This window comes from Lagopus leucura, unplaced genomic scaffold (assembly GCF_019238085.1).
Source record: "Lagopus leucura isolate 7727_CA_CO unplaced genomic scaffold, USGS_WTPT01 Super-Scaffold_100004, whole genome shotgun sequence".
NCBI classification, from domain to species: domain Eukaryota; kingdom Metazoa; phylum Chordata; class Aves; order Galliformes; family Phasianidae; genus Lagopus; species Lagopus leucura.
The window spans coordinates 55940313-55968101 of NW_024962264.1; the positions used below are offsets into that span (position 1 = coordinate 55940313).

The following is a 27789-nucleotide window of genomic DNA, read 5'->3' on the forward strand; positions in this document are numbered from 1 at the left end:
GAGGGGCGGCGGGGGGACTGCGGGCACCGAGCTGCGGCCCGGCGCCTCCCCTTCTGGCGGCCGGGCTCAAGCACCCAGGCGGCCCCGCCGCGTTTCTTAGAGAGAAGCCGCTGTTCTGGCTGCTGCGACTGCTGCTCGCGGATTTGACTCTCCGGGTCGAAGTTCTGAACTTTTGCTTCTCGGAAGTGAATGTCCGAAAGTCAGTCACAAAAGCGAAACTCCTCGAAGTTTTGTTTAAATAAAGATTCCTCTTGCGGCCACCCGTGAGTGAGTGAAACCCGAGTTAGGACGACCACAATCTAGTTCCTCGACGTTGGTTTGCTCCTAAATGGCAAGCATTGAATCCCATTTTACCAGATAATCGTTAACTTTACAGCAGTCATAAAAATATAACTTGGGTCATCAACAACAGCAGGCTTGGTTTATGAGAAATGAGAAATTCCCATGAGAAATTAAGAAAGAAGGAAATAATCTCGGTCCTGCAGATGGCTTTGGTCTGGTTGTCACGGGGATTTCCCAGGAAAACAACTGTGCACATTGAGGTTTCTGAGATGTTGAGAAATAACACAAGGTACGGCTCTGCAGGGAGGAAGTTCCTTCTCTACACAGGGCAATTCTGCTGCCTTAAGTCAGAAACCAGCATAACAAACATAAACTGAAATAAACTAAAAATAGACAACTAAAAATAGACAAAACTTCTGTATGTCCCCATAATGTTAACTATAAATCGTTAGTAATGACAAAGTGTCTCTCTTTAATGGGTTCTGTGTGAGAAAGAGCATTTGTGACACAGCTCCTGTAGGTTATAAAGACCTGAGAAATGCTCTGACAAAGCCTTCAGTGGTAAGCATATATTAATCATATAAACTTATCTTTGTTTTGAGATCTTATTTTCAGAGATACTGACCTTGGGAGAGTTCTTCTCGGAACTGAAGTTTCAGTTCTGAAGCAGCGTATCTCTTCCTAACCTCGGCAGATAGGTCAGGTGAGAGAGCCAAGAAAATGCTGCCATGCACCTTCCTTCAGCTGAAAAACTGAAGCTGTCTGGCTTACCATCACAGAAAGAAGTTAAATAGCTATTGCTAATGCTTGTTTTCACAGAATCACTGAACCAAAGGGGTTGGAAGGGACCTTTGGAGATCAGTTCCTCTGCTGAAACAGATTCTCTACAGTATGTTGCAAAAAATGTTGGTAACTTGATAAAAATACGTGAAAGATTTCCTATTTATAAATAGGAAAATTGAATTAAACTCTCTACAGTACGATAGCTAAGGTTGCCTGGATGTGATCTATGGATGGACCCTCAGTGGAAGTTCTGGGATGAGGGCAGGGGTTTCTTCCCATATACCAGTGAGCTCACAAAGGAAATTTTTTCTCCAAATCTTTTCAATAAGCTTTTGGTTTTTGCTTTGGCAGCCCCAGGTTACTGCTCTTTCCTTGTTCCTTGTTTTCATTATGGATAATACAGGTATTTGCATCTGAACGTTATGATTGTTTAATAAATTATACACACAAGGTTATACACTGATGATAATTTTCTGATTCAGGTATTGAACAGACAGACCAGAGGTGAAGTGTTGCTGGACCTCTGCTTGCCATTGCGGAGGAGATCATTAATTGCACTAAGGTTGAAGGCTGTCTGGGCTGCACTGACCATGCCCTAGTTGAGTTTGTGATCTCAAGGACTCTGAGCCTGGCAAAGAGTGGGGTCAGGACCCTGAACTTCAGGAGAAAGAACTTTAGGCTGTGCAAGGAATTGTTGGCCAAGGTATCCTGGGATGCTGTCTTTAGAAGTGTTGAGGAAAGCTGACTACTCTTCAAGGATGCCTTTCTGAGAGCACAAATGCTCTCTGTCCCTCTGAAAAAGAAAGCAGGCAGAGGGGGCAGGAAACCAGCATGCCTCAGCAAGGACCTGCTGGACAGGCAAACTGAGAGGCAAAGAAAGCTATATACAAGCTGTGGAAACAAGGGCATGTCACATGGGAAGAATACAAGGATGCAGTCTGGACTTGGCAGACATGGGATCAGGAAAGCCAAGGCGCAGGCAGAACTGAACTTGGCAAGGAATGTGAAAAACAGTATGAAGACATTCTACAGATACATTGGCCAGAAGAGATAGGCCAAAGCGAGTGCACCTCCTTTGGTAAATGTAAAAGGAGAATTGACTGAGTGGTGTGGTTGACACAGCGGAAGAAAGGGATGCCATTCAGAGGGACCTCAACAAACTGGAAAGGTGGGCTTGGGTGAAACTGTTGAGGTTCAACACAACAAAGTGCAAGGTTCTGTGCTTGGGCCAGAGGAATCCCAGGCATCCATACAGATTGGAAGGAACAGTCCTTGAGAGCAGCCCTGTGAAGGACCTGGGGGTCCTGGGGGATAAAAAACTTAACATGAGCCATCAATGTGCCCTTGCAGCTTGGAAAGCAAATGGTATCCTGGGCTCCATCAAAAGAGGGGTGGCCAGCAGGGACAGGGAGGTGATTGTCCCCCTCTACTCGGCTCTTGTGAGGCCCCATCTGGAGTACTGTGTCCAGGTCTGGAGCCCCAAGACAAGAAAGACAGGGAGCTGTTGGAGAGGGTCCAGAGGAGAGCCACAAAGATGATCAGGGGACTGAAGCACCTCCCCTATGAAGACAGGCTGAGGGAGCTGGGCTTGTTTAGCCTGCAGAAAAGAAGGCTGGGGGGGTGACCTCATTGCAGCCTTTCAATATCTAAAGGGAGCCTACAAACAAGAAGGGAGTCAACTCTTTGACGGGGTAGATAACAGCAAGACAAGGGGAAATGGTTTTAAGTTGAGGGAGGGAAGATTTAGATTGGATACCAGGAGGAAGTTCTTTACTGTGAGAGTGGTGAGGTGCTGGAACAGGCTGCCCAGAGAGGTTGTGGATGCCCCGTCCCTGGAGGTGTTCAAGGCCAGGCTGGATGGGGCCTTGGGCAGCCTGGTCTTGTATTAAATGTGGAGGTTAGCAGCCCTGCCTGGGGCAGGGGGGTTGGAGATTCATGATCCTTGAGGTCCCTTCCAACCCAGGCCATTCTGTGATTTAATGAGTTTTCCCCCAAATGTTTCTTGCATGTGTTTTCAACTTACTGCAGTTCAGTTTTATTAACTAAGGAAATGTCACATTGGAAAAACAGAAGTTGTTATCCTAAACAATTTAAACAATGAAACTGCATTCTCTGCTTGTTCTAGGTATTGAAGATGCCTACCTTCAGGAAGTCTGAAATCAGTTTCTTTTTGAGTGGCACAACTGGAATAGTTACAGTTTAAAACTTTTTAAGAGAGTTGTTTATCAATAACCTGTTATGAGAAAACTTTTCCTTCTTTTATGATTTGGTTTCAAATTGTTAAGAATAAATAAATGAGGTGAGTACAGGCTGAGTTGCTCTGAAAGCTGATTTTGCTGCTGGTTTGTAACTCCTCAAGCTGTGTAAGGAATGGAGCAGATAAGTAAATGCCAAGCCTCCTTTCAGCAAGCCTCTGCTGCCTGATCAGCCTGAGTAATAGCACCAAGCAGAGATGAGGGGGTGGCAGGAAGGCCAGCGCTTCAGGAAATGGTTATTTCTTTCTCAATGTGAATGTGAGAATGAACTCACTTCTTGTAAATGCTCTGGCACAAGAGGGTAGGCATAAGTAATGCAATAACTGTCACTGCGGTGAAGTGCTCGTGGATCTGCGTGCTTCTCAGGCTGGTGTGCCAGTGGCTACGTGTGCCTTCTATCGAGAAGTTGACAATTTTAAGTAGTGCCATGTCTGGTAAAACTTCAGGATTTAGCCTTGGAGCTATGTGAATTTCCAAGACAAGGCTAAATTAATACTGTTCTAGGCAAGGTGTGTCTGTTTTTCTGCCAGTTTACACTGAATCCCTGGGAGGATCAGAAAGTGGGCATAAAAGATTAGAAGACAGACATGCTTTAAGTGTGTAAGTGCCAGTCTCTGCTTTGATACCATGTAGCAGCAGGAGGCTTCTGTAAGAATGCAATTATATGATGCATAATTTACTAGCCTGCATTAGTACTGCTAAGCATATCATAAGAAAAACGCAGCTGGTTTCCACTGCTCCCTGATGGATCACATTTTTGACCCAGCAGAGCACAAACAACCCCCAGCCATCCCCAGCAACCCATTCAAGAGTTACACTTACTATTTAGCATCCTACTTCAAGCACAGACAGTCCTGACACCAAAATATGGCTGAGGACACTAATCCTTCATGAAAGAAATATCTGGCAGCAGGGTAGGACCAAATAGCACTAACCTGCAAGTATGAATAAGAAAAAAATATGTTGTGCATCTTTTCAGTGCCCTGGGTTAAAACTCACCTCTAGAAAATGTTTTTTTTTTCTTCAGTTTCTTCAGTGAGTAAAAAGTTTGAAAGAATTTGATTGTATCCTGGCTGTTCCTCATGATATTCTGTTTCTCACGTGAGTGTGCTCTGTTAGAAATAACATCACTGCCTTTAATGGGATTAAACTTAGTTATATTAGAGCTGAAGTTCTCCGGATGGTAGGAAATAGGCTGCTCCAAAGGCTACAAAATCAGGTTAGAAATCATGAAGAATCATTATAGCATAATGCTCTGGATTATGAGGATAGTACATCAGGCACAGTGCCACTAATAACTGTGGACACCTGTAATTGCTAGCTGTCAATGCCCAGCAGAACTTCAGAATAAGGGAATTTGAACTGAAAAGAGCAAAGCTTTTAAAATAATTGAAGAAATTATTCCTTTCCTTTTGTTGAAATAGCAATGACTGTTCTTTTCATAGCTTCCTGGTTTCACAGGGTAACTGCTGTCATAACATTTAGAGAAGGCTGAGATGAACAGTGAAAATGAGAAATGGGCTGAGGTAAGTAGAACAGCGAGTGCAAAGTGACAGCTGTGAAGAGCAGCACGCCATCCAGCCCTGCACCCACTACCGTGAACAAAGCTTCTGCAACAAGGTGTCTCAGCACCCAGACATCTCTGCCATGCCTTCTGACAGAGCCATGCCTCTGCCAGGAGCGTGGGTTGACTTACCTTCTCACTTACTGCGTGAGACAGTTTGAACACCAGCACTCCCTTGTCCCAGATCTCTTTTTCTCAACTGGTTGCCGTTACCCAGCTACCTTGTTCAGCTCGTTGCTATCATCTTGCTTGGGTTGTTGTTACTTGATAAAAATTTCTACTCTAACTGTATTTGCTTCCAATGGAAATTCTTTAGGGTTACTTCTGAAGAGAAAATGTATTTCTACATTTTGAAGTCCAAGTACCAGACTGTAGTGAGGGTTTATCTCCTCTGAACAAGACAGCGTAGCTCATCGTTCACCCTATCTGCACAGGAAGAAAAAAAGAAATATAACCAAAATGAAATGAATGTGCACGAATTTAGTAACAAGAACAGAACTTCTGCAACTCACTCCATTAGACTTCGGATAATATTGGTCAATAAATTGGCAAGTCTTTGGAAAGGAAGGGACTGACAGGTGGAGGAATGGAGAAGCAAATCAAGCAATGCATGCCTCCTTTCATTTGTAAGCCAGGCTGAAGACAAAGTATCTTCCCACTTACAAGGTTGCAAAGCCGTTCTACAGTAGCATCTTTACAAGTGATACAAAGTGCTGTGTGGGGATACAGAATAGGTGTTGACATTGCTGACCGCAGGTCAGTTTGTTACAGCTCCTCCTAAGGGCTCTTCCTGAGGTGCAGCAAACCCAACTGACGAACTAAGTAACTAGGTTTCAAACCTTGGTCAGCCAATCTGACACTGCAATGGTTCATCATCTTGGTGGGCTTTAAAATACATATATATGTATATAATTATTATTGTATATAATTATTATTGTTTTTAATATCGTTAGCATTTTGTCAGTTCTGTGAGAACAAATTTCATACACTCCTCTTTCTGCTTTGTTGCTATTTATAGTATATCTACTTAAAGTATATTGAAGCTTTGAAGCTATTCAAAAGTTCACAAGTCTTTTCTGGCTTTCCTGTGTAATTTGCATACAGAACGCAGGGCTCTGTGACCATGTGTTAAATTGTATAGCAAGGGTGGAGGAGTTTGATGCATTTGTCCTCTAACTCTGTTCTGTTGCATTAACTGTCTGTCTTTGAATGGCGATTATTTGCATCTGAGCTATGTCTAAGTAGATCACCAAACAGTTGTTAACACGGATGCAAAATTGACTGCTGCATTTATTTAAACAGATATGCATTTATTTTCATTTTCAACTTATAATTTTAGACACTTGCAGCTTTACAAATCTATAAGGTTTCTAGCCTGAACTCATCTTCTGAAAAACCATGGAGAAATTCATTGTGCAGGAGGCCTCCGAAGTAAGAATGTTGTGTGTGTGGTAGGGGCTATCCATTGTTACTGAATTTTGTGTGAGGAGATGCCCCTGAAAATAGCTGCAAAAATCAGTAATGTCTTAATCGTCACTGAGTTGCTAGTGGACATTTCTGAACTTGTTAATTCACCCATATTTGAGCACTCAGGGGACATTTCAGTTCAAATGGAAATACTGTTAGAATTTGCAGCAGAGCAGAAAGCCCAGAAACTTTGCACTCTGTAGATGTTGTGGATAGGCCACTTTGTTCTTACATTTGCTGTAAGTAAATGCATGATTTCTTTATATCCCCAAGAATACATTTCCTAGGAAGGATAGGAGGTCTGCAGGGGGACCATCAGCATTACGTGCTGCTGTACATGTTAACAGTTGCTGGAGAAATACCGTGTCCCATCCCTCTTATCTAACTGGGGATGCATGCACATTCTTCCATATTCATGACATGTTTTGGGACTAATGCAGCATGTAGGTTTGAAACTGCAAAGTTACCTCCACTTCTCCAAACACAGATCACACATACCATGGGTTCTGCAAGCATGAGCAAGCCCACCTGACTGGAGGCTCAAGCTGCCGCAACTGGAGTGTGATAAAATGCCCTGTAAAAAGGCACCATCCAGCAACTGCTTGCAGTTTGCCCATTACAAGCTGCTGGGGCCTTTTTGTTTCTTTCATCCGTGTCACTGCTAAGCAGCTTGTTTTTCCATATGGAATTTATTCATTTTGTTTTATATACTGCTGAGGGCTTTAAAAGGGAGAAATGAAAATACTAGATCAGCACGTTGATATGCATGATGCCTGTTTTTCTCTGCAAAGCATTCTGCTATCTTGACCGGAACACACTGTTTTTTTTCCTATGCATTTTTATGCATTGTGACAGTGTGGGAGGACCACATGTCACCACTTCGTCTTATTTTGCCAGTGACCTTTCCATCACCCTACACGCACTCTTGACTGTAAGTAGTGTGTCTCATCGCGTGACGTCTGCAGGAAGTTGATAGAAAGAAAGAAGGAAAAAAAAAAAAAAAAAAAAAAAAAAACCCAAAAAAAAAAAAAAAGAGAAAATAAAGAGAAAAAATATAGATATCAATAATAAGCAGTATCAATAAAATCTAGCAAATCTATTTCTGCTTTTAGTGTAAATAAATGTGAGGAAACACATGGATGAATGCTGTACTGTATGCTGAGGTAGGTGCCCTATTTTTGAACTGCAGAGTGTGAAAGAGCCAACCCAGCAGCCCATGACAGAGCAACATCTAAAATAACATTTTTGTATTTACACAGACTCGAGCCACTTGTTTCTCCTTCCTCCCCACTGCGTTTCTCAAATAAACTGCTAACTACAGAAGGGCAGGGTGGAGTAATTCTTAAGGCAAACAGCACAAAGCTGTTTCATTCCTGCATGACTCACTGCATGGCCTGGTTCATCTGTCCATCATCTGTCACATCTGCAACTGAGAATAAACTTAGATAGGCACATGCAAAGTCTTCCTCACAGGGTTGAATGTTCTAGTGCTATGTACCAGCACTGGCATTCAGTGACCTGGTGCAGTTGAGGAGTGGTTCTCCCCTGTGTTTTAGTAGGGATGAATTGAGTCAGGGACCAGTTTCTAGCTGTTAGTGTGAGGAGCTTTTTGATCAGAATTGACAGTTGGTCAGAAATGAGTACTTAGAAAAAAGAATTGAAAAATCGACTCACGAAAGAAAAAAAAACACCAAAAGATACAGAACTGTAGATGCACCCTGTTTAGTTTGATAGAAATACTTCTGGCCTAATGACTGTGGCTTTTCCAAAGATCTGGTGAGGATGCACCCAGGGGACACTGAAGATAAAGAAGAAAAAAAGCAAGAGCTAGTTGATTCAAGGGCAATCTCCTCAAATCCCAAACGTGGTATGTTCTGATGTGCAGGAAGCTGAACTGTGGCAGGACTTCAGCTCAGCTGAACTGGGAATCCCGGACAGAGCTTAACTTCAATGTTGGAAGAAAGTGCAAGAGGAATGTCTGGGAGCAGTGTAGAAGCATGTCTCAAGATTTTAGGTTATGTGGTAAAGTTAATTTGCATTCCCACAAACAGGCACAGAGAGACAATGGTAGGTGAGGAAGTAGAAATAAAACCCAGCTGAGTTCCACCCAGGCCTATCACAGAGGCTGTGAACTCATCAGAGGCACATCTGCACAAGCACAACAGAGCACAGGGACACAAAGACAAGCAGGGACATAGATCAAGGGCTCTGGAGGGTCAACCACCTTGCCTGGGCCTTTCCCAGGGCTGTACCAGTGTGGTATCCATCATAGTGGCCATCAGGAGAAGCTCTCTGGATCACCTTGAGCTGTGGGTGCTGCTGCTCAGGGGATGCAGGGACAGAGCATTTTGTGACTTTCTTCAGGGTTTTTAGGGGGAAGAACTGAAGGTAGGATGAGGGAGGATCAGCTGGACTCAGCCCACAGGCTCGAGGGCCTGTTGTATGCATGTGGTGACAGTGACTGGAGTGACTGCAGCTGTGTAATGAGTATCAGGATCAGCAAAGCTTGATCCGGTGAGCAGGTGATGTTAGCCATCAGGTTTTAAAATAAACACATCCAGTTTGACTGATTGCTAAAAATGCACGGACAGCTAAAGATGTTATAAAAATAAAGCCGTCTTGCCAGTTAGACATCAGCATTGTGAAACAGAAAAGGAGACAAAGTATGTCTTTTCCAGAAAGAAAATATTCAGTAAATGCCGTTTTTTGAAAACCCATGGTATCATTCACCAAAATACATCAGAAGGGACTTCTGATCCCACCATTTGTTTGCTCAAGGTTTCTGATACACATCCATCAGCCATTTCAAAAAGAGCATTTTTGCATTTTTTGGTTCACAGTTTCTTACACAGGCCAAGTGGCATGTTTGTAACAAAACAAAGCCATAGCGAGGGTTTGTGCAATGTGCTAACAGCTCCCCTGCAAGCACTCTGCTGGAGCAGGTGAGCCCACAAGCTGTGGAGTAACTCCAGAACAGTGTGAGTAAACAAGCTGCTTCACTCTTCTGCACCTTCACCTTTTATTGGTATGCCTTTCTACTTAACTGTGTCAGAAAGCAATGGCTTAGACAAAGTTTAAATAAACATTCATGAATTTAGCACTTAATTCACTGATCTGCAGACTAGGAGGCACAAATTGAATGAATTCAGCATAAACCATGTTGTGAAGAAAATATATATTTTTTTTATCAATAAATGTTTATTTATACAGAATGGAACAGCTGCAAAAGAAGAGACTGCCAGAAAGTTAGAGATACAACAAAGCTGTGACTTAGTAGGTAGGGATCTTCTGATTGCATGAGCAGGCATCCAACTTGGGGCTGTTTAACAGTCTGATGAGGTCGCCGTACTTCTTACTGCAAACCACTTTTCAAAGCTTACTTTTAGTGCAGAGTAAAAACAAATGCATTCATCTCACCAGCTTTCCAGGGCTTGTTTTCTGGCCAGTGCTAATTTTGTTTCCCGGCCAGTGCTAATTATTATGCTGCTTACACATTTTGGAGCAAAGTACCCAGCAGGCTGCCCTCCCACTGTGGCAGTCACGGAAACAAAGTTGATATAAAAGTTTGCTGTGCAGGCGCAAGGTTGTGTAAATTGCAAAGTTTATCCTGAACGAACTACAGGAAGCAGATGTGCCCCTTGGAATGGATCAGTGTGAACATAAAACAGGAAACCTGACAAACAAGCCATATGCTTTTGTATATGTGTGTTTAAATATTTGTCCAGGATTAGATGCTGTATCTTCCAAGTTTATCAGTTATTCTTACTGTCTTTAGATTATTTTTGTATGATACATGCCATAAGATTTACTAGTAATCACTCTCCTTTTTCGTATTATTCCAGCAGCTCCTATTTTATGTAACCCCATTCTTTTGGGTAGTGGTGACAAAAGTCAAGATGACAGCCAAGAGATTTCACTCAGCTTTGTGGAAATATCAGCTCTAAGCTTTCTGGCACCTTTCATTAAAACAGAGATCTTCCTCGTCAAATGGTCACAAGTAAAGGACTAATTACCCTAGTACCTATTACTTGAAGAAGTGTGTATTATTAAATATAATTTCCCACTTCTTTTCCCTTTTATAAAACTTTTAACATTGTCTTTTTTTCACCCATATTCTGCTAAAAGTATGAGGTAACTCATCTGAACTGAGGATCAGATTCACTTTTGCTGCAGGTGGCAGGAAATAGCAGAAGGCAGATGGTGAGGGGCTGCCCAGACGAGGTGGATACTCTGGCACAGTGTGAGGGCCAGGTATGTGCTGTGCTCCAAGGCTCTAGTTTCCGTAGCCCCTCTGGCTGCCAGCCTGCACTTGAGATGCACTGCTGCAGGGGAGACAGAGTCTCCTCTGAGCTTGCCTTTGTAATTCCCAGAGACATACAGGAATTCAGCTACCTGCAAGAATCAGCAGATAATAATCTTCACCTTGTAAATAAAATGGCAAGTAAATTTAGAGTGGGCAGAAAGTGGAATTAGAAAAAACCTGAAAATCAGAACAACACTTGTCAGCTGCTTGAGCCACCCTAACATTTGTCTAAACTAAGATGCCATGCCTCACCATAGTGAGCTATTTTAAGCCAAACCTTTTGGCTCTGCTAAAAGCACTGTTCTTCCAATTTACACTGTCTGTTGTTGAAGCAGAATATAGCAGAATTATTTCCAGCAAATTATAAAGAAAACTATCATAGAAGTTAGCTTCCTTTGAACAACTAAGTGTAATACAGCTTCTTGAGATTGAAGTGGACGTTTCACTACATTTGAGATGGCTGATTGGAAACACGGTCATGTCAGCTGAATATCTCACCAGGCCAATATGACAAAAATAAACACCAGCAGCATTAAAAGGGCAGAGAGGTAAACAAGTTGTCCTTGCTTTATTCACATTAATTTTTACTCCAGAGCACTCAACAGTTTGCATTTAAGAGCAGGTAGAGCAGACAAGAGCAGACATACTTGTGTTCATGCACATACATGCTGATAAAATGAATTATTCTGAATTACAGTTCTGTTTTTGTCAGATACAACAAGCAGAAACAAAATAGGTTAACAGAAGGGAGAATGGAGTTAATCATCCTTGTGATAATGGAGAATGCGACACAATTGAGTCTACGAGTGGTGCAAAAAATGGGCAATGATAGGAAATACTGAATTAGTATCAGTAGCTTCCGCAGGTTTGTCTGCATAAATGCAAAGCACCCTGTGATGCTATGGTACATCATACTCTCATTTGCCATGACTAGTTGAGTACTAACAGACCTATTCCAAATACTGGCATCAAACTAGATTCAAAATGAAGCGATAGGTATATGATGTCTTCAATGAAATATTGACCCCTTAAAACGTTTTCCCCCTTGAAATGCAGTTTCAGACAGCTGTATCTCCAGCACTGCTAGTACCAAGTATGGATGACTGAACATTTTGAATCTGTATTTGAACATCATTTGAACATCTGTTGAACATCAGCAGGCATTCAGACATTGTAATTTCTCAGAATGTGACACAGCTTTTATATGAGGCGTTTTGTTAGTCAGAGCATTTACCAAGTGTTATGCACTATGCACCTACTGTATGGCCATAGAAATAGCTGAGAGATAAGGGATTTTCTTGCTTGCAACTTTTTGCTAACATCTCTCCCTCCCCCAGGGAGTAACAAATGACCTCATTGTTTCTCACTCCTGTCCTGCTGCTTCAGAGATGCTGGCTACACTGTTCTTTCACATTAATTAAAACAATTACATTTAACTCAGAAGAAGAGATCCATACTCAGCTTGAAATTTGCTGCGTTGAAGATCTGAGGAAGCCTCTGTATTTAAAACTTTGCCTTCTTTTCCTAGCTATATTTGCTGGTTTGCTAAAAATCTCTACAGATGTTCCCGAGCTTTTCCAACAAGTTGAAGGCACTTTATTCAAAAGATATTGGAAAGAAATAACTGCTGTCTTTGCTACTGAGTTGATGTAGTGGGAAAAAGCGGAAGAATGTTAGAAATGAGAAAACAGTGCAAGATGTTTCTGAGTATGCTGGTCTTGTCATAAGTGAGTCCACTGAACAAAGGTAGATTCTTGTCTGAATTTGAAATGTTATAAATCTACTCCCTCACATTATGGCTGATGACATGTGGAGCCTTCTAGACCTGGTGATGCTGGCCATATTGCTGGTTATGCTGTGGCCAGGAAATAGCCAGCTGAGGAACAGCTGGAAGCAGTTAAGAGTAAAATACTGCATGTAAGAACGTGTGCCTTGCATGTCCTGTAACTATTACATCCATATAATAGTTTCACTTAAGTTTGGTTCAAACACTATTAAGGAAAATGAGTTTAATTTTTCCCACTATCTCACCTATTATGTTTTCTGTCAGGTAAGTTATCTTAAGTTCTCCCATTTGAAATCCTATTTCCTGCTCCCATTTACCCTCCTACTGGGCAAAAAGTTTTGTTTTCCTTTCTGAAATACATGAATAGAGAGAAAGCATCATTCTCAGTTTCATTCTAGAGAATTTGGATAATAGGAGATAGCAAGGGAGTTCTTCTGTACAAGAAAAGGAAAAGATAGGTGAGGCTTTCTAGCAGCAGTAAAATTTTTTTGTACTATTAGTAGTTGAAATCTGGATAGAAGTATGCAGGGTTTCAACATGCATGTTTGCCAGTCCCAGAACTTGGGTGAAATTGTGGTTAGAAATTAATTGAAGCCAGCCAAGTCAAGAGAGGATTTGGATTCAGTCTATTCACTTAGTGTACTAAAGCAGATCTAAACAAAAAGGCTACAAAGGAAACAAACATGAGCCTGTTCCAGCTGCCTCCTCTGTCTGAAGATATAGGTCCTCTTTGTGCTGCTGGTGCAGATCTAAAGAAAAGAAAACAAACAGGATGTTCACAGCACAAGGCTGAGCTAGGATTCTTTTAAATATCAGAGGTTTGTTGCCAAGGGTGAAGTTTGCAGTTCAAGTACTAACCCAGAAGATTCTTTGTAAGCTTGATACCAGGTTCCCTTCAGCTGTCATGATTTTATAAACAGATTTACCTGCGTGCAGAGCCCTGAGAACACTTCTTTCTACCTAGTCTGTGCATACTACCTGCACCTTCTTTTATCTCCATATCCATGTACCATCTCTGGCTTACAATTGAGATAGTATAGAGCTCTTCTAGGTGGCAGTAGTTCTGAAGGTCTATATTTTTAGAGTCTCTGTACAGTATCCAGATCTATTTCCGAGACTCACTGACACTGCAAAAACGCAAGTAATAAATATCTCTACTAATTGCTGGCACTGGGCTGCCTTTCTGCTTTTTTTTAATACATCTCTGCCACCTAGTGGGCAATTTTTTGATTACACGTTTTCTTCAAAACAGGTACAAAGCTCAAAAATTTTGGCTCGGGAGAAACACAGTTCAAATTTGGAGAGGTGTTAAGTTCACACTTTAGAAGCCCCACGTGGATCACAGCACCTTCTAAGCCATTCCTCTGCTACCCTGAGCCAGCCCTCTCCTTTGCAATGCTGAGGTAACAGGAACTGTGGTCACAAAAAGTCATGCGCATAACTGATGGCTTTGGGCTGGAGACATCAATCTCCAGAAGATAAGAAACAAGGTATGGATATTGTAACAGCAAACAGCCATACTGGCAGGAGATGCAGCAGAGCCCACATGCCTACTCTCAGTATTTATTACTGAGGTATTAAAATGTCATGTGCGTACACCAAGTACACAAAATGCAAAAGAAGCCTCTTTTTAATGGATATCATAGAATGGCTTGGGTTGGAAAGGACCTTGAAGATCATCCAGTTCCAACTCCTTTGTCATGGGCAGGGACACCTCTCACTAGACCAGGCAGGCCAGGGCCCCATCCAGCCTGGTCTTGAACAGCTTCAAGGATGGGGCACTCACAGCTTCCCCAAGCAGCCCATGCCAGATCCTCAGCCTCCTCATGGTGAAGAATTTCTTTCTAACATTTAACCTAAACCTCTTTTAGTTTAAAACTGTTACCTCTTGTCCTATCACTACATGTCCTTGCAAAAAAGTCTTTCTCCATCTTTCTTGTAAGCCTCCTATATATAAATACTGGAAGGCCGCAATGAGGTCTTCCCAGAGCCTTCTCTTCTCCAGGCTGAACAACCTTGATTCTCTCAGCCTCTCTTCATAGGGGAAGTACTCCAGCCCTCTGATCATCTTCATGGCCTCCTCTGGACCTGCTCTAACAGGTCCATGTCCTTCCTGTGCTGGGATATATGCTGTTAATAGTGACACCATTAATGACCAAACTCTCCCCATGCCAGTTAGTGGACCATCACAGAGGAAGAATCCATCTACAGAGAAAACAGATCTATAAGATGAACATCAAATAATTTATAAAATATCTGCTTAAGCATTCTTTTTGAAAGGATGGCCAATTTTAATGGAGATTTTTACAGAGAAGTAAGTATTCTTTTGTGTTAAGTATTTTGGCTACTAAAATTTCTGGGATAGGCAATAATATTTAGCATGCAGATTGGGAAGCTCTGTCTTGATCAGGGATAGCATAGATTTGAAGTGGATTAAGCCTATTGCATTGCCATGCACATAAGAGGGAATAGGAAGCTCAGGAAGAAAAGAAGCAAGGAAACTTTTCCTGAGGATGATAATGGCTGAGTTGTTTAGTAATTACTCCAAGAGAGTATGAAACTGGTGCTTAGGACATGCTAGTGATTATGTTCATTTTAGTACCAACAAGGATGGATGGGAAGAGGTCACTGCTGCCCTGCAAACAGTATGTGGTACTGCAGAAATGGTATGCCCATCCCTTAATTGAAAAGAAGAAGACAAAAAGGTTTCCAAAAGCATTTGCATCCAGATTTCCTCAGCTGAGGAATGCAACTCAATGACAAAACCTTAAGACAAACGGATTAAAACCTAGGTGGAGAGAATAGTCTTCTGCTAAGAGTTCACAGTACTGTATTTTATAAAGTCCTTTTCCAGTTTGCGAATATCATCACTGTGTTCACAGCTGTGATTTTGCATGGAACAACTGGATTTTCCTTTGACATATATGAGCAAAGCCTTATAATTCACTGGCAGAACAAGGAAACCATATTTTAATCAACTCTTCAAGTGGTATCCAATAATAAATAAATGCCTCAAGAAGTCAGGAGCAGTTCATTTCTTATATCCGGTAACTGAAAGGATTCTAGAGCTATCAGTCATTTCTACAATCCCACTGTTTTCATTGTACATTTCTGGGTGGGTGCTGGGGCATAATTTTGATGTAAGAATAAATGTTGCCATGTGATGAGTGACCAGAACAAACAGTATAATTTTCTCCATAAGGGTGCATTAAAAATTGAACATATGCTGTGGATAGCAACATATACCTCCTTTGTTGTGCTAAAAGAGGCATTACTGCCACACAGTCTCAGTTTAGAGGCAGGCAGAATGCATCCAAAACTGCATGTAGGAGCTGTGTGCTGCCATATCCAGGGAGAGCAAACTGGGCTATTGGCAGCAGAAGTTATTGCAGCATTATGTGGGTTTTAACATGCAGAATATTTGCAGGTGTCTGAATTAGGGCAGGAAGGGCAGTAGAAGATAGCATGTGGTCAAATGTATGGATTGTGAATAAAAATAATAAAACTAGAGAACAACTTCACATTTGTGTACCCTGCAACTTTCCAAACTGTGAGGTAGCTTTCATATTCAGATGATCAAATATTCTATATGTGTAACAACATGTAGCTTAAATGACAAATGAAAACAGCCATCTTTCAAGTAAAATTAACTGAAATAAAATATAAATTAATTTACTTCTCTTTATGCAGAAAAGAACAATATTGATTGGAAGGAAAACAAAACACATTAAGGGAGTGATGCTTGCTCAGTAAAAAATGTGTATTTTGGATGTAAAGTGCTTTCTCTGCAAATAACCTACTGGACAAAAGTAAACATATTAAAATGTAGAAATTGAGTTTGCATATAAAACGGAAGATAAAAAATCTTCCTCAAAATTTGGAACTGAAAGTTCCAGTAGTTGGATAAATGTTCTCTAGTTCTATTGCCATTATTTCATTATTTTATTATCTATGCATATTAACAAAAATAATTCAAGATTTGGAATAGATTTTGCATTAGAACACTCATGCTTACAAACTTCATTCATACCATCAGACAATGATTGTGTGATTAAAGAGAACTAATTTACACCTAATTTGCCATAGCAGGGACTCACTGACAATTGTGCACAATTTGTAGCCACAAATCTTTTACTCAATATACAGTAAGTAATAAACTTTGGAATAATGCACATTGCTTATAGATTACGTATTTATGATTGAGATGGAATATTAATTGTTGGCTTCTGCATTTTTCACATGGTTATAAGGAAAGCGAGGATGGACTGAACTTCTTTTACTTACGATGAAAGGGTACACTTGGAATGGTCAGGATTGTCCAAGCAGAGTAACAACATTACAGGCCTGTGAAGAGACGGTTTTGTTTTCCATCTTTCAGATTGAAAACTAAGGAAAACTAATGAAGAAACCAAACTCAACAGGACTACCATGTCTGAAGATTCCCTACAGCGATACTCTGAACTGGAGCTGTAAATACTATTGCTACTAAATAGTAATTCTACAGATATTCAACAGATTTGAACTACTGCTTAGATTTTCAATCCAGATAAACATTTTACAGCAAACTGGAATACGAGGCCATCTTCTGTGTCTAAACCTGGATAAGTACAATGCTGCACTTACTTATGCAATCATACAATAAGATGTAGTACTTTCCTGAATTCATTGCTCTGAAATGCCAAGTCTAAAAAACGTGGTATCAGCTCTCTAAGAAACAAGTTTCTTACCGGAGTCACAACTTCAGAGGCACTTATTTGAAGCGAAGCAATAATTTAAAGTAGATCAGTTAGATTAATTGCTTCTGCAAATCCACTGCATTTATGAAGGATTTTCACTTACTTGTAATCGTCAGTGCAGACGACATCATAACCAAGGGCTTTCAGCCTGTCTTCTAATATCTGTACAGTATTATATCCACAGGAATCTCTGTGAGAAAGAAGTTGAATATTATTGCAAATATTTTATTTTCTATTTTCCTTTGAACTATTATCTAGTTCCCATTGAACTTGATGGAATTCGTAAAGGAAATCCCCACTATTTGTCTCTTCTGTGTTCCTTAAAACGCATAGAAAACTGATGTAGTTTGCTATTTATAATCCTTCATTTGCTTACAGATGTTTAGCATTTTACACACTCAGTTTGCAGAGACTTATGATTGGCTTCAACCTCTGTAGCATTTGCAGATTCTATTAACCAGAAATGTTTCAGATTCCATCTACAGAAACAGGAAAAGAGACAATTTTGTAAAATAATAAATAAGGCTTTCATTTTTCATACTCTTTGGCAGCTATTTAGTTGGTGATAAAGTTGATGGTGTCTTTACAGAATAAGCTGGATATAATAAATTAGAATCATTCTTGTAGTTAAAAGTTTGCTTCCCTTCTTGAATACAATGCTAAAACACGAGAACACAGAAAAAATCAGGAATAATCCAAACCACATTTTTTGTGCCTAGCACTGATTTTTTTTTTATTTGGTTCAATCAACAAAGAAAGCTTGGCATAGCAATGAACCTACTGAGATTTCTAAAACTTGCACCAGTGTCAAGTAGTAAGGCCACTATTAGTTACCCATTAGTCAGTACCCATGACTCTAAGAAAATCATATGGTATCAAAAAATCACTCTTCATAAAGTATATAAATATTCCCATGCATCCAGCTAACACAAAGAAGAATTAGAACAAGCACTCAGTAGAAATTCAGTGCTTGTTCTAATTCTTCTTTGTGATAAGGGCTACTTCTGCAAAGGTGAACTACACTTTTTTTCCAGATATGATTCTTCGGTTTTAAAAGAAAGGTTCAGAAATGCTGACATAAAACATGCTTATACTTGCTTCTCTTGTCATAGATTCCATAGAACTACAGTAAAATATTGCTCTGGGTTGGCAAGAGCAAAATGTAATGAAAGAGAAGCAAATGGAAAGAGATGAGATATGAAAGAGAAGGATAAAAAAGGAATTGTTTCAAGAAGAGCATCCTCACACTCCAAAGAATCCACGTGACATCAGAGATTTAGCTGTTTGTGGTGGATATGGTGACATCTGAGGCTGTTTTTCTTGCCCCATTCAGCCAGAGCACTTTTAAGAGCAATTAAGAGCTATCACAGAATCACAGGAGTTGAAAGGGACCTCAAGAGATCATTGAGTCTAACCTCCATAATAAAGCAGGCACTCTAATATAGGTTGCACAGGTAGGCATCCAGACGGGTCTTTAATACCTTCACAGAAGGAGATATGATACAGTAAATTGCAGGGACTGTGGAGATGGTTGGAGTAAAGCTCACTTCTTCTACTCCTCTACCTTTGATTCATCTATGCATGATGACTGCTTCTCTCCCTCATAGAGAGAGAACTTTCCCCCAGAATTTATAATTAATAGACCACTTAATTTTTCCTTTACCAAGGCCTATCACCTTGCATAACAATTCTGTTACCTACAAAGTCCATTTTCTACCATGTTTCTATTGAAAACCTTTACTTCATTTTTGGCTATTCTTTTTAGACTGTTTTGTTTGTTTGTTAGTTTTTAAATAAAATTAACTGCAGAATGAGACCTGTTAAAGCTTACTTTTTATTCTTGGATTGATTTTAAGTTATGAGAGAAGATGAGCCCAATTGTGGCATTTCCATGCTTCTACTGATTTCCAGAACAGTTAAGATAAGTGAAAATCAAAATAATGTATTTGGAAAGGCAAAAGAAATACTTCACATCAGCATTTAATCTGAAATTCAGTTTGACCCTTTTCCTACTAAAACAGCATGTGCTATGTCATCACTTAAGGTTTGAGATCCACATAAAAGTATCTCAAACTAAGTGGACATCAGAACTAACATTAGAATTTATTTTTATTTTGTCTACTTCTGGGAGTGCCAGCTGATGCCTCCTGCGTCAGCAAAAGCATCTAAAATATTTTTAGTTTAATTGCTGAGCAACTGTAGTAAAAGTAAAGGCTAAGGTTAGGTTTTAAAAACAGGCTTAAGAAGAAAGAATGATTTTTGTAGGAAGATACAACTTACATATCTGGTCCTTCAATATCATCCACAACCCAGATGACTATTTGTGAGATCTTGTCTCTCTGGAGATAAGGTATTTCATAATCTGCAAAAAAACTGATTTGAGAAACATTTGTTTAGAACTATGTGGAAAAAAATCTCTCTGCAATAATCAAACCTCTGATCCTGCTGTGGGATATGGGCTTGCTTGCTTTTAGATTTGTATCTTATGATCAGATTCAACAGAATTGAAAAAATCTGATTCATGTTATGAACGTGCACAAAGTGAAACACATTTAATGTGAAGTTTTGTTTTTATATTCTTCACCTTTGACGGGCTCAACTAAAGAAAGTTATGACTTAGAGGTGAATTAGAGTGAAATGAACTTTAAAATGCAAACACAAAACAAAGAGCATTTGATATTTAGCCAAAAAAAGGATTGTTCTTGTAGACTTCTAGACTGAATACAATTTTGTTTTACATAAAATTTAACAATAGCCACAAAACAGATTGATTTTTAGATATGAAATCATAGCAATATTAATAACAGATTTGGTCTAAGAATTCATAAGGCCATAAAGGAGAAACTTCTAGCTGTGTTTATCCCTGGCCCAGAATTAATTTTCTACTTTATTGTCTTGTGTAATTTTACTTTGCTACATAATTATCAGTTAAAACAGGATAATAATATGGAAACTAAATCCTCCAACATCAAATAGAAAATGCCAAATCTAAGAGATTGTTTTAATGTCTGCTTTTTTTTTTTTTTTTTTTTGTATTTTAAACACTCCAGCAAAGATGTAATGTTTTCTAACCTTATCTTTGCACTCCCACCTCCCCCTCCCATCACAATGCTTGTAATGGCTGTGTCTTCATATAATGTCTGATCCAAGCCCCAGCCCATGTGTGTGATCTGATTTGCCTATCATGAGTCTTCTAAATTTCTGCATCTGAGCAAGCAGCTGCTGCATTGGAAAGAAATCACAAGGCTTGGGATGGTTATTGCAGTCTGCTGGCACTGAGCTGAGACCTATCCATGAAGTTAACATGTTAATTTAAACTTCTGGAGAAGTGGGAGGCTTTTACTAACAGTTACCACCTCTAGAGAAGTCTGGTATGGCTATGACTGACCAGAGATCTCCAGTGACAACAGTAGATTTGCCTGTCCAAGGTGTTCAAGCCTGTCTAAGATAGTGAAAGTATAACCAAAAAACAAGATTACAGTTATTTTTTAACTCTTTTGCTTGTTCATGCATACATGATCAGGAAAAATGCATATTCCTCCAAAACATAATGGGATCTTTAACTAGAGGAGCCAGAAGCCCAGGAAGAACAATATATAACAGACTTCAGTAAACCAGTTATTTAACCATGTAGGAGAAGACCCAAACCACTGGTCGACCTTTTTCTTTACAGACATCAGACCTTCAACACATTATTTTGTGCTCACACAGTTTTCTTACCCTCTGACTGGATAAGCTCCTCCTTCTGCAGAACCATTCAACAAGACATGTATCACCCCGGAACTGTGTTGTGCGTACTGCAATACATAACAGAATATTTCTTTTCCAGAATTCGTTTTACAGATATTTTCTATGACTTGGTATTGTCTTGCAAGTAATGATGACCAAGGAGACAATTTTACCAGAGCAGAATTGTGAAAATAATGTCAAACTAAAACCCCAAAACCCCAGCCTGCTCATTCCAGTAAAGCTGACAAAAATTATACAGCCAATGCATGAATTCAATCTATCTTCTCAAATTATTTTCTCAAACCTATAAACAACTTCTTCAGATCAGGAACACTCCTGACCTGAATTTTGGCACTCCTTGGGCTTGATCTTTGGAGGTCCTAAAGTCCCTAGTGTGCTTGTTGTGCTTAGTATATGCTTAATATGTATTAACACAGCTAACATAGAATTTGACCATGTTAGCTAGATGGGATGAAAGTCAGGCTCCCTCTGCTAAACACCATTCCCAGCCTAGAAAAGCCTCTTTGTACCCGAGGAAATAATTTAGTACAGTATGAGACTCAAATCTGTTTTGACCCAGCAATGCTTTCCTAAACCACCAGGGATGTGCTCACTAATGTACACAGTGTGTGTTAATGCACTATTTACAGTCATCGAAGCCATCCTCCAGAAAGCATCCACTGCATTGTTTTCACATTCTGCTGCAGAAGGGCAGGATTCATAGTCCAGTCCTGTCAGGAAGCATGTGAGATGTACTGTTAAAGACATAATAATGGCTACAAAAAGTGACCTCAGAAAGCAACTACATACAAGATAGTCTGAAATAACACAGGAAACTGTTAAATGTTTTATTTTTTTCTTAGCATTTTCCATTCTCTGCAGTTAACATTATCAGTGACATGCTGTGGACTTGATAATTTGGCTGAAATGGCCATAACTCCACATCCGGGATGCAGACAGCTCTACATTCCACGGTTGATCTCCTGTGCAGCATTGTTTCACTGTGTGCTTTCCTTAAGTATTCACACAAAACAGGAGAGAAGACAGTGGAGCTACCCGATTCTTAATTTTTAAGCAAAATTAAATCCTCCAAAACACAGCAGTCTGTCTCCATTACAGTTTTACAGGCAAGCATATAATATAGCACTCGCTGTCTTCTTACCAGTGCTGTTTTCCTGCCCACACCAGTTTAGAAAATCTCCAAAGAAGCCAAATAGAGTGTCACCAAGAGTCATGTAGCGACGAGCTCTGTTTGAAAAGCTGTTGACTAGCAGCTGATTATTTTCCCAGAAGAGAGACTAAATTAAAAAGGAAAACAAAATACAGAAGAAATGAACCACCACTTGGGTGCAGACACAAGTTTATGTGGTGCTGAAAACGTTTTAAAATATATTTTGGTATTTATTTCAAAATCAAGCTAAGAATCAGGAATATTAGCTACCTATTTATAGGAACAAACTTAATTCTTACAGTGGTGTTAATTCTGATCACTAGAGGCTTCAGGGGTGTTTCTACCATACTCAGATTGGAATCGCATCTATACTAAATATAATGAGGCCTAGCTTTGCTTTCTTCATCAGATATTTAGGGAAAGAAAGAAAAAGAGGAGGCATTCATAAGCCAGATACAGCTTAGAAAATTGTCTCATATTTCTATGCTGGCTTATGGTGTGAAAAAAAAATTGTATGTTACACTGCTACTTTCATGTTTGCAAAATGCTCTCATTAATGAATCTACACAGTCAGTAGCATTTGTTGGTTTAGCTTGTATCACCTAGAGATAAGGAACAATTATGTCAGCAGAAACACTGCTTTGTGTTACAACCTTTTAAAGAAGGCTAAAACATACATTTTGATGGGATCCTACAGCACCCTATCTCATTTCTGTTTATATGTTTAACATTTTTAACATGACAGAGTTGAATATTCAGCGCCCTGGGATTTGGTGTGTAAGCAGAAGGCGCAAACAGCCATTGCAAGCAGAGCATCTAGCCTGAGGAAAAGTAGCTGTGCAAGGTCAGGGACTGCAACAGAACTACTGGCACAGCAGGAAAAACAGGAGACATTTGTAACATGGGAAGGGAGTAACAGATAAGGAAGACACACAAATCCCAGGCTTTCACTGCAAAAACAGTGAGGAAATGTTAACACAATCAACCACTGCAGACACAGGGAGAGGCTGGTACAGAAGAAGGAAGAGACAAAGGACACCAGAACCCCTGGGGAGAGGATTGATGGGGGATCGAGGTCTCCTGCAGAGGGGAAGGGAGTTGTAAGGTAGTGCAGAGGAATATGAAGATTACTGCTGAAGTTACTGCTTACAAGAAATGCAGATAAATGCACCGCACTCAGCTCCAGTTTAGTTTATAAGCTGCAGGTGGGCCAAAATAATGAATTATCAGCCACAGAATGACTTCTAGTCTGTTCTGAATGACTGTGATGGGAAATCTGCTAGATGTCACTGGACTGTTATCATAACATTAATAATCATTACCTTGCCAGCGGGAATTGCGTGCAATGACAGTTTGAAAAATAATTCAAAGTCTTGAGGTAGAATGTTGCAAGGATCCTTGTTAATAAAAGCATTTCTAAAGGCTTCCCATAACTCTGAACAGTTCTTCTCACTGCAATTGTCAAAACAAATAGCAGAACTGGTTTGTTTTTATTTTTTTTCCAAAGCAGAACAAGAAAGTGATTTGTTCCCCATCTCTTTCAATCCACAAAGTAAATCCCTCACAAGATTAAGACAGAAAATTTGCAACCAAGGAATAGCATGTATCTCATTTTTCTCCTCCTTACTGCAGCACCTCTCCAAAGAAACTATGAAGAAGTAAAATGCAATAAAATTAGTTGGATTTACAGTGTGGAATTAGACATACATACATTTCAAAACATACCCTATAAAGTCTTCACAGTGAGCTCTGCTATCCAGCTTGGTAGAAAGGCTAAAAGAACCAAACAGCTTTCTCAGAAATCTTAGGGATTCAAAAAGCCACTTCTGTTAAAGCACAGCTAAATATGCAAAGCTACTGAATGTAAAAATTACTCCTCAAATGTCAGATTCCAGTGCAGGAGTTACTAACAGTTTTGATGATAGAAAAATGGTTTCAACAAAGAACATCTTCAGTGTAAGCATATTCGAGGATGATGCCGCTTTAACTTCTGGAATGAGCACAGAGGCTGTGTGGGACATGTACTGTCACTGTGCAGTAGCTGCAAGAGTACTGTTAGGATTCAGCATTTAAACTGCTCATGAAGAGGTGGGCTGAAAAAAGACCCAAGGCTGTGCATTTATTTCCCTTCTGCCTGCTCTGCTTTGGGGACAATAAGCTCTCGCAGAAGGACAGGGCCAGTCAGCCAGGGATGGAAGCATCCTAAATCTCTGGATTTGCATGAGCTCATCTGAGAAAGCTCTGGACCTGCCTGAAGTAATTAAAAAGTGAATTGCTGCTTTCATCACTTTCCCATGGTACCTTCCCCACTTACGCTGTGACAATGTCTATGCTGGGAGCACTGCTCAACAGAAAAATGTACTTCACATGCACCAAGCGTCCCCAGTGTGAGTGGCTGTAATTATGAAGCTTGAATAAAAGTAGTCTCTAAAACTAAACTTAACCTAGCCATTAGAGTGTTTAGTTCATTTAATGTTATCCATATACAGAGGGGTTTCTCTTGGTGCTTCTCCTCATGAGATTCTTTAAGCAGCTGCTTTGGGATGCAGAGATTCTAGATTATTTAAAGTTAGAGGAGCCAGCTTCCATGCAGGAAAAAGAACTTTGGTCCCATGCAAAGAACTGGTCATGCTTCCAGCATCTTTTTAAAAACTAACGTACCTTAAGCAAATATGAGACCTTGACCTGAGAATTTTCAGTGATGCAATATGACCCTTGGTCAGTGGTTCCAATGATTAAACAGCTTACATGATAAAAGGATTTGCACCCTATTTCTAACTTCAAGCTGTTAAACTTTAGCTCCTGACAACTGTATATATTTATGTCTTGTTTTGCAGAAGAGGTGAGTGCTGTCAGCCCTCACTTCTTCGTGTTAGTGCTTGTAAATTATCATCAGCTGAACTCTTAACATCTTGACAGTTGAAACCAGCAGTAATTTTCTGCTTAATTCACTTGCATTTTTCACTTCATGTCTTCTCATCTCAGGTTTGAACAGCTTGTAAATCAAAAAGATTATTCTTCTCTGTTAACTCAAAATTTCTTAGTTGGCAAAAATACTTCATAAACGACAGAGTGGGGAAGGATTGTAGTTCAGGACAGTTCTTGCCAATCTTAATAGACAAAAATAAGATGTATTACATTTAATTCATAATATTTTTTTCCCCAAAAGCTTTCATTATATGCTATCTGTACAAAAATATGGCAGCTAACATAAGAGTTGTGTTTGTGTAATATAGCATACTACCATTAAACAACTTCAAATACGATTTTCATTCAAATTTCTCACTTCTGCATTTTGTAAAATACCTCTTTTGCAATTTTGTATGTTCTCTCTTAATGCAAGGTTCTTCTTGCGTTTCTATAAGCATTTTTATGTTTTAATTGTATTGCAGTGTAAAAACATGTTTTGCCAGATTCTTTTCTGTTAGTGAAGTATTTTTGAAAATTATTCTGAAGCAAAACCTACCCAGGTGGCTGTGCCTCTGTAAAAGCTAGCCTGGGGGCAATTAAGAAGCAGACAATGAACAAAAAGGATTATAAATAATTAGAATATCTGGCTTGCAGCTGTGCAATATGAAATTTCAATTTCATTTATGTTACAGTATTTTCTCATAGACCTAAGGGAGCGAGAATAAAAATATATTATGAAATTACCTGAAATAAATTGTGCAGCTGCTCTTTTTATACTGCCCATTTGGTCCTTAATTCAGGAAAGCAATGCTAACGTCCAACCTTACTTTATACTGTTCAGATTAAGAATAATTCGATGTGTTCAGACTCCTCAACTTTATGCAGCAAAAATGTCACAAAACTGTAATATATAAATACTTTCTATACCACTGTAGTTACATGGTAAAGCAAACATTTCCACAGTAACCATCCTTTATGTTGCTCATTTTAGAGTATTCTGATGTATTAGTTAAGTCCTGCTTCTGCTAGAAATGAAATGGCATCTCTTAACCGTCGCAAGATAAGACTTGTCTAGTTACCTACATAATTTTTAATTAACATGATTTTGTAGCTTATATTATGTTGTAGTGGTGTGGGAACATATAGTTAAAGCTTACTGATGCTATCCACTGTGATGCATTTATACATTTGCCACGCTGGAGCTGTTTTGACAGAATTTTAGTACTGTATTCTCTGCATTAGGATGAGGTTTTATTTCCTATGGAACTTCAAAAAAAAAAAAAAAAAGGTTCTGATATGTTAAGAAAAATGTTGCTTTGCCTTTGTTAAATATCATAAGTCTGTTTTCAAGACAGGTCCTGAATCTTCCTGTTTTGCAGCAGGAACTGAAAAAGCGAAGCTGGGGGAAGGTGGTGGTGTTTTCCACTATTTTGCAACTTATTGAATTCTGCACAAGACCACAATTCGATACTGCAGAAATCCAGACAGCTTCCTTCTGCAAATACCTTCCAACTATCAGGAGCAATTCTGGACTGAATTCAAAGAGACTGTCCTTCAGACATTTCTCCTTTTCACTAAAGCCGAAACAATGTAAAGAAGAAAGAAAATGTGGTCATTTTAGGCGAGGGTATTTCCTCCAATTTTGTGTAATTGACACAGACAATGAAAACTCATGGTAATAGTACTTCACTGAGTTGATTACTACTTGATTTTTCACCTGGATGAGCTAAGCAGTTTATATCAGCAGCACAGCATATCTGTGATGTGGTCTTCACCGTCTTACTTGACATGACCTACAATACACACAGAGTAATGCCAGTCTTTCCAGGAGCGCTGACAGATTTGGTGCTTTAGAAACATCCCCAGAACTTCTGTGCAGTGTTCTCTTTATAGAACACCCTTACTAGGGGAAAAAAGCTGAAGCATTAAAAATACTGCCTTATTTACACTACTGGTATTATTGCAACATCCATCAAAGTTCAATTTCTGTTTCCAGAAAGCTACACGTTTCGGTTTCAGTCGGATTACTTGCATGGCTAAGAGTCATCATACTTTTGATTCATGACCAATTTGTACAGAAGACAAACAGTATTCCAGAAACATGCAATCACTTACCCAACAGCAGGATTCACAATTCTAATATAGTCATAACACCTTCCAACGGTTATGCTTTCCAGGTTTTGTGTTGTACCTTCACCTTTCCATTTTCTTCCTTGCACTTCTGAAAAGTTGTTCATAAACAGAATGGAGCCTAGTAAGAAAGACAGAAAAAGGCTCTTCATCATGAATTCTCTACAATCCAAGTTCTTAAAAGAAAAAAAAAAAAAAAGACAAAAATGACCAGATTAAATTATACAAGTTAAAGGGAAACCAATTAATATCTTCAATAGTAGCTGTAGCTCTGTACACAGCTGACAAAGTTGGACAGAAACCTGAACCTTGCCAGACAATGTAATCATACTGTTTCCTGAAATGACCGCAACCAGGGACACATCACTTCCTTCTATCTGAAAGTCCTCTACTTCAGGAAAACGAGACTTTTATGGTTCTGATGTTGCCACCTGGTGATAACTGGGAAGAATTACAATATAGTTTAGTATTCAGTGTACTTACTATTCAGCATTTACAACGTAAGTATTTACAATGCCTTCAGTTTGCTTAATTGCCACACTGCAGATTCCTAGAACTCACAAGTGCTTGCAAGCAGCACATTCTAGAGCAGTCTCATTTAGTTTCAAGAAAGGGCTGCACTTTTTTCATGGCTCAGGTAAAAATAGATGCTGAAATACATACGAAGAATGAA

General features: G+C 39.6%; 1 protein-coding gene across 4 annotated transcripts; it reads right to left on the reverse strand.

Annotated features, from left to right (window-relative positions):
- Nucleotides 1–32: 32 nt before the first annotated feature.
- LOC122179909 (ADP-ribosyl cyclase/cyclic ADP-ribose hydrolase 2-like) lies at nt 33–27484 on the reverse strand. 4 transcript variants are annotated; one of them, XR_006178860.1, is made up of 11 exons: nt 27102–27484; nt 23399–23528; nt 22068–22203; nt 21554–21636; nt 20897–20973; nt 19457–19549; nt 17280–17366; nt 16725–16784; nt 5017–5310; nt 4320–4432; nt 33–324 (listed from the first exon to the last, which is right to left on the reverse strand). XR_006178860.1 is itself a non-coding variant. In XM_042871154.1 (9 exons), the coding sequence occupies exons 1-9, from the start codon at nt 27269–27271 to the stop codon at nt 7265–7267; spliced, it is 882 nt and encodes a 293-aa protein (XP_042727088.1). In that variant the 5' UTR covers nt 27272–27484; the 3' UTR covers nt 7105–7264. The 4 variants fall into 4 exon arrangements, 2 of the variants coding, with proteins under 2 accessions (XP_042727088.1, XP_042727087.1); XR_006178861.1 differs by lacking the exon at nt 4320–4432 and having other exon boundaries at nt 34–324; XM_042871154.1 differs by lacking the exons at nt 33–324; nt 4320–4432; nt 5017–5310 and adding an exon at nt 7105–7310.
- Between the last annotated feature and the right edge of the window lie 305 nt (nt 27485–27789).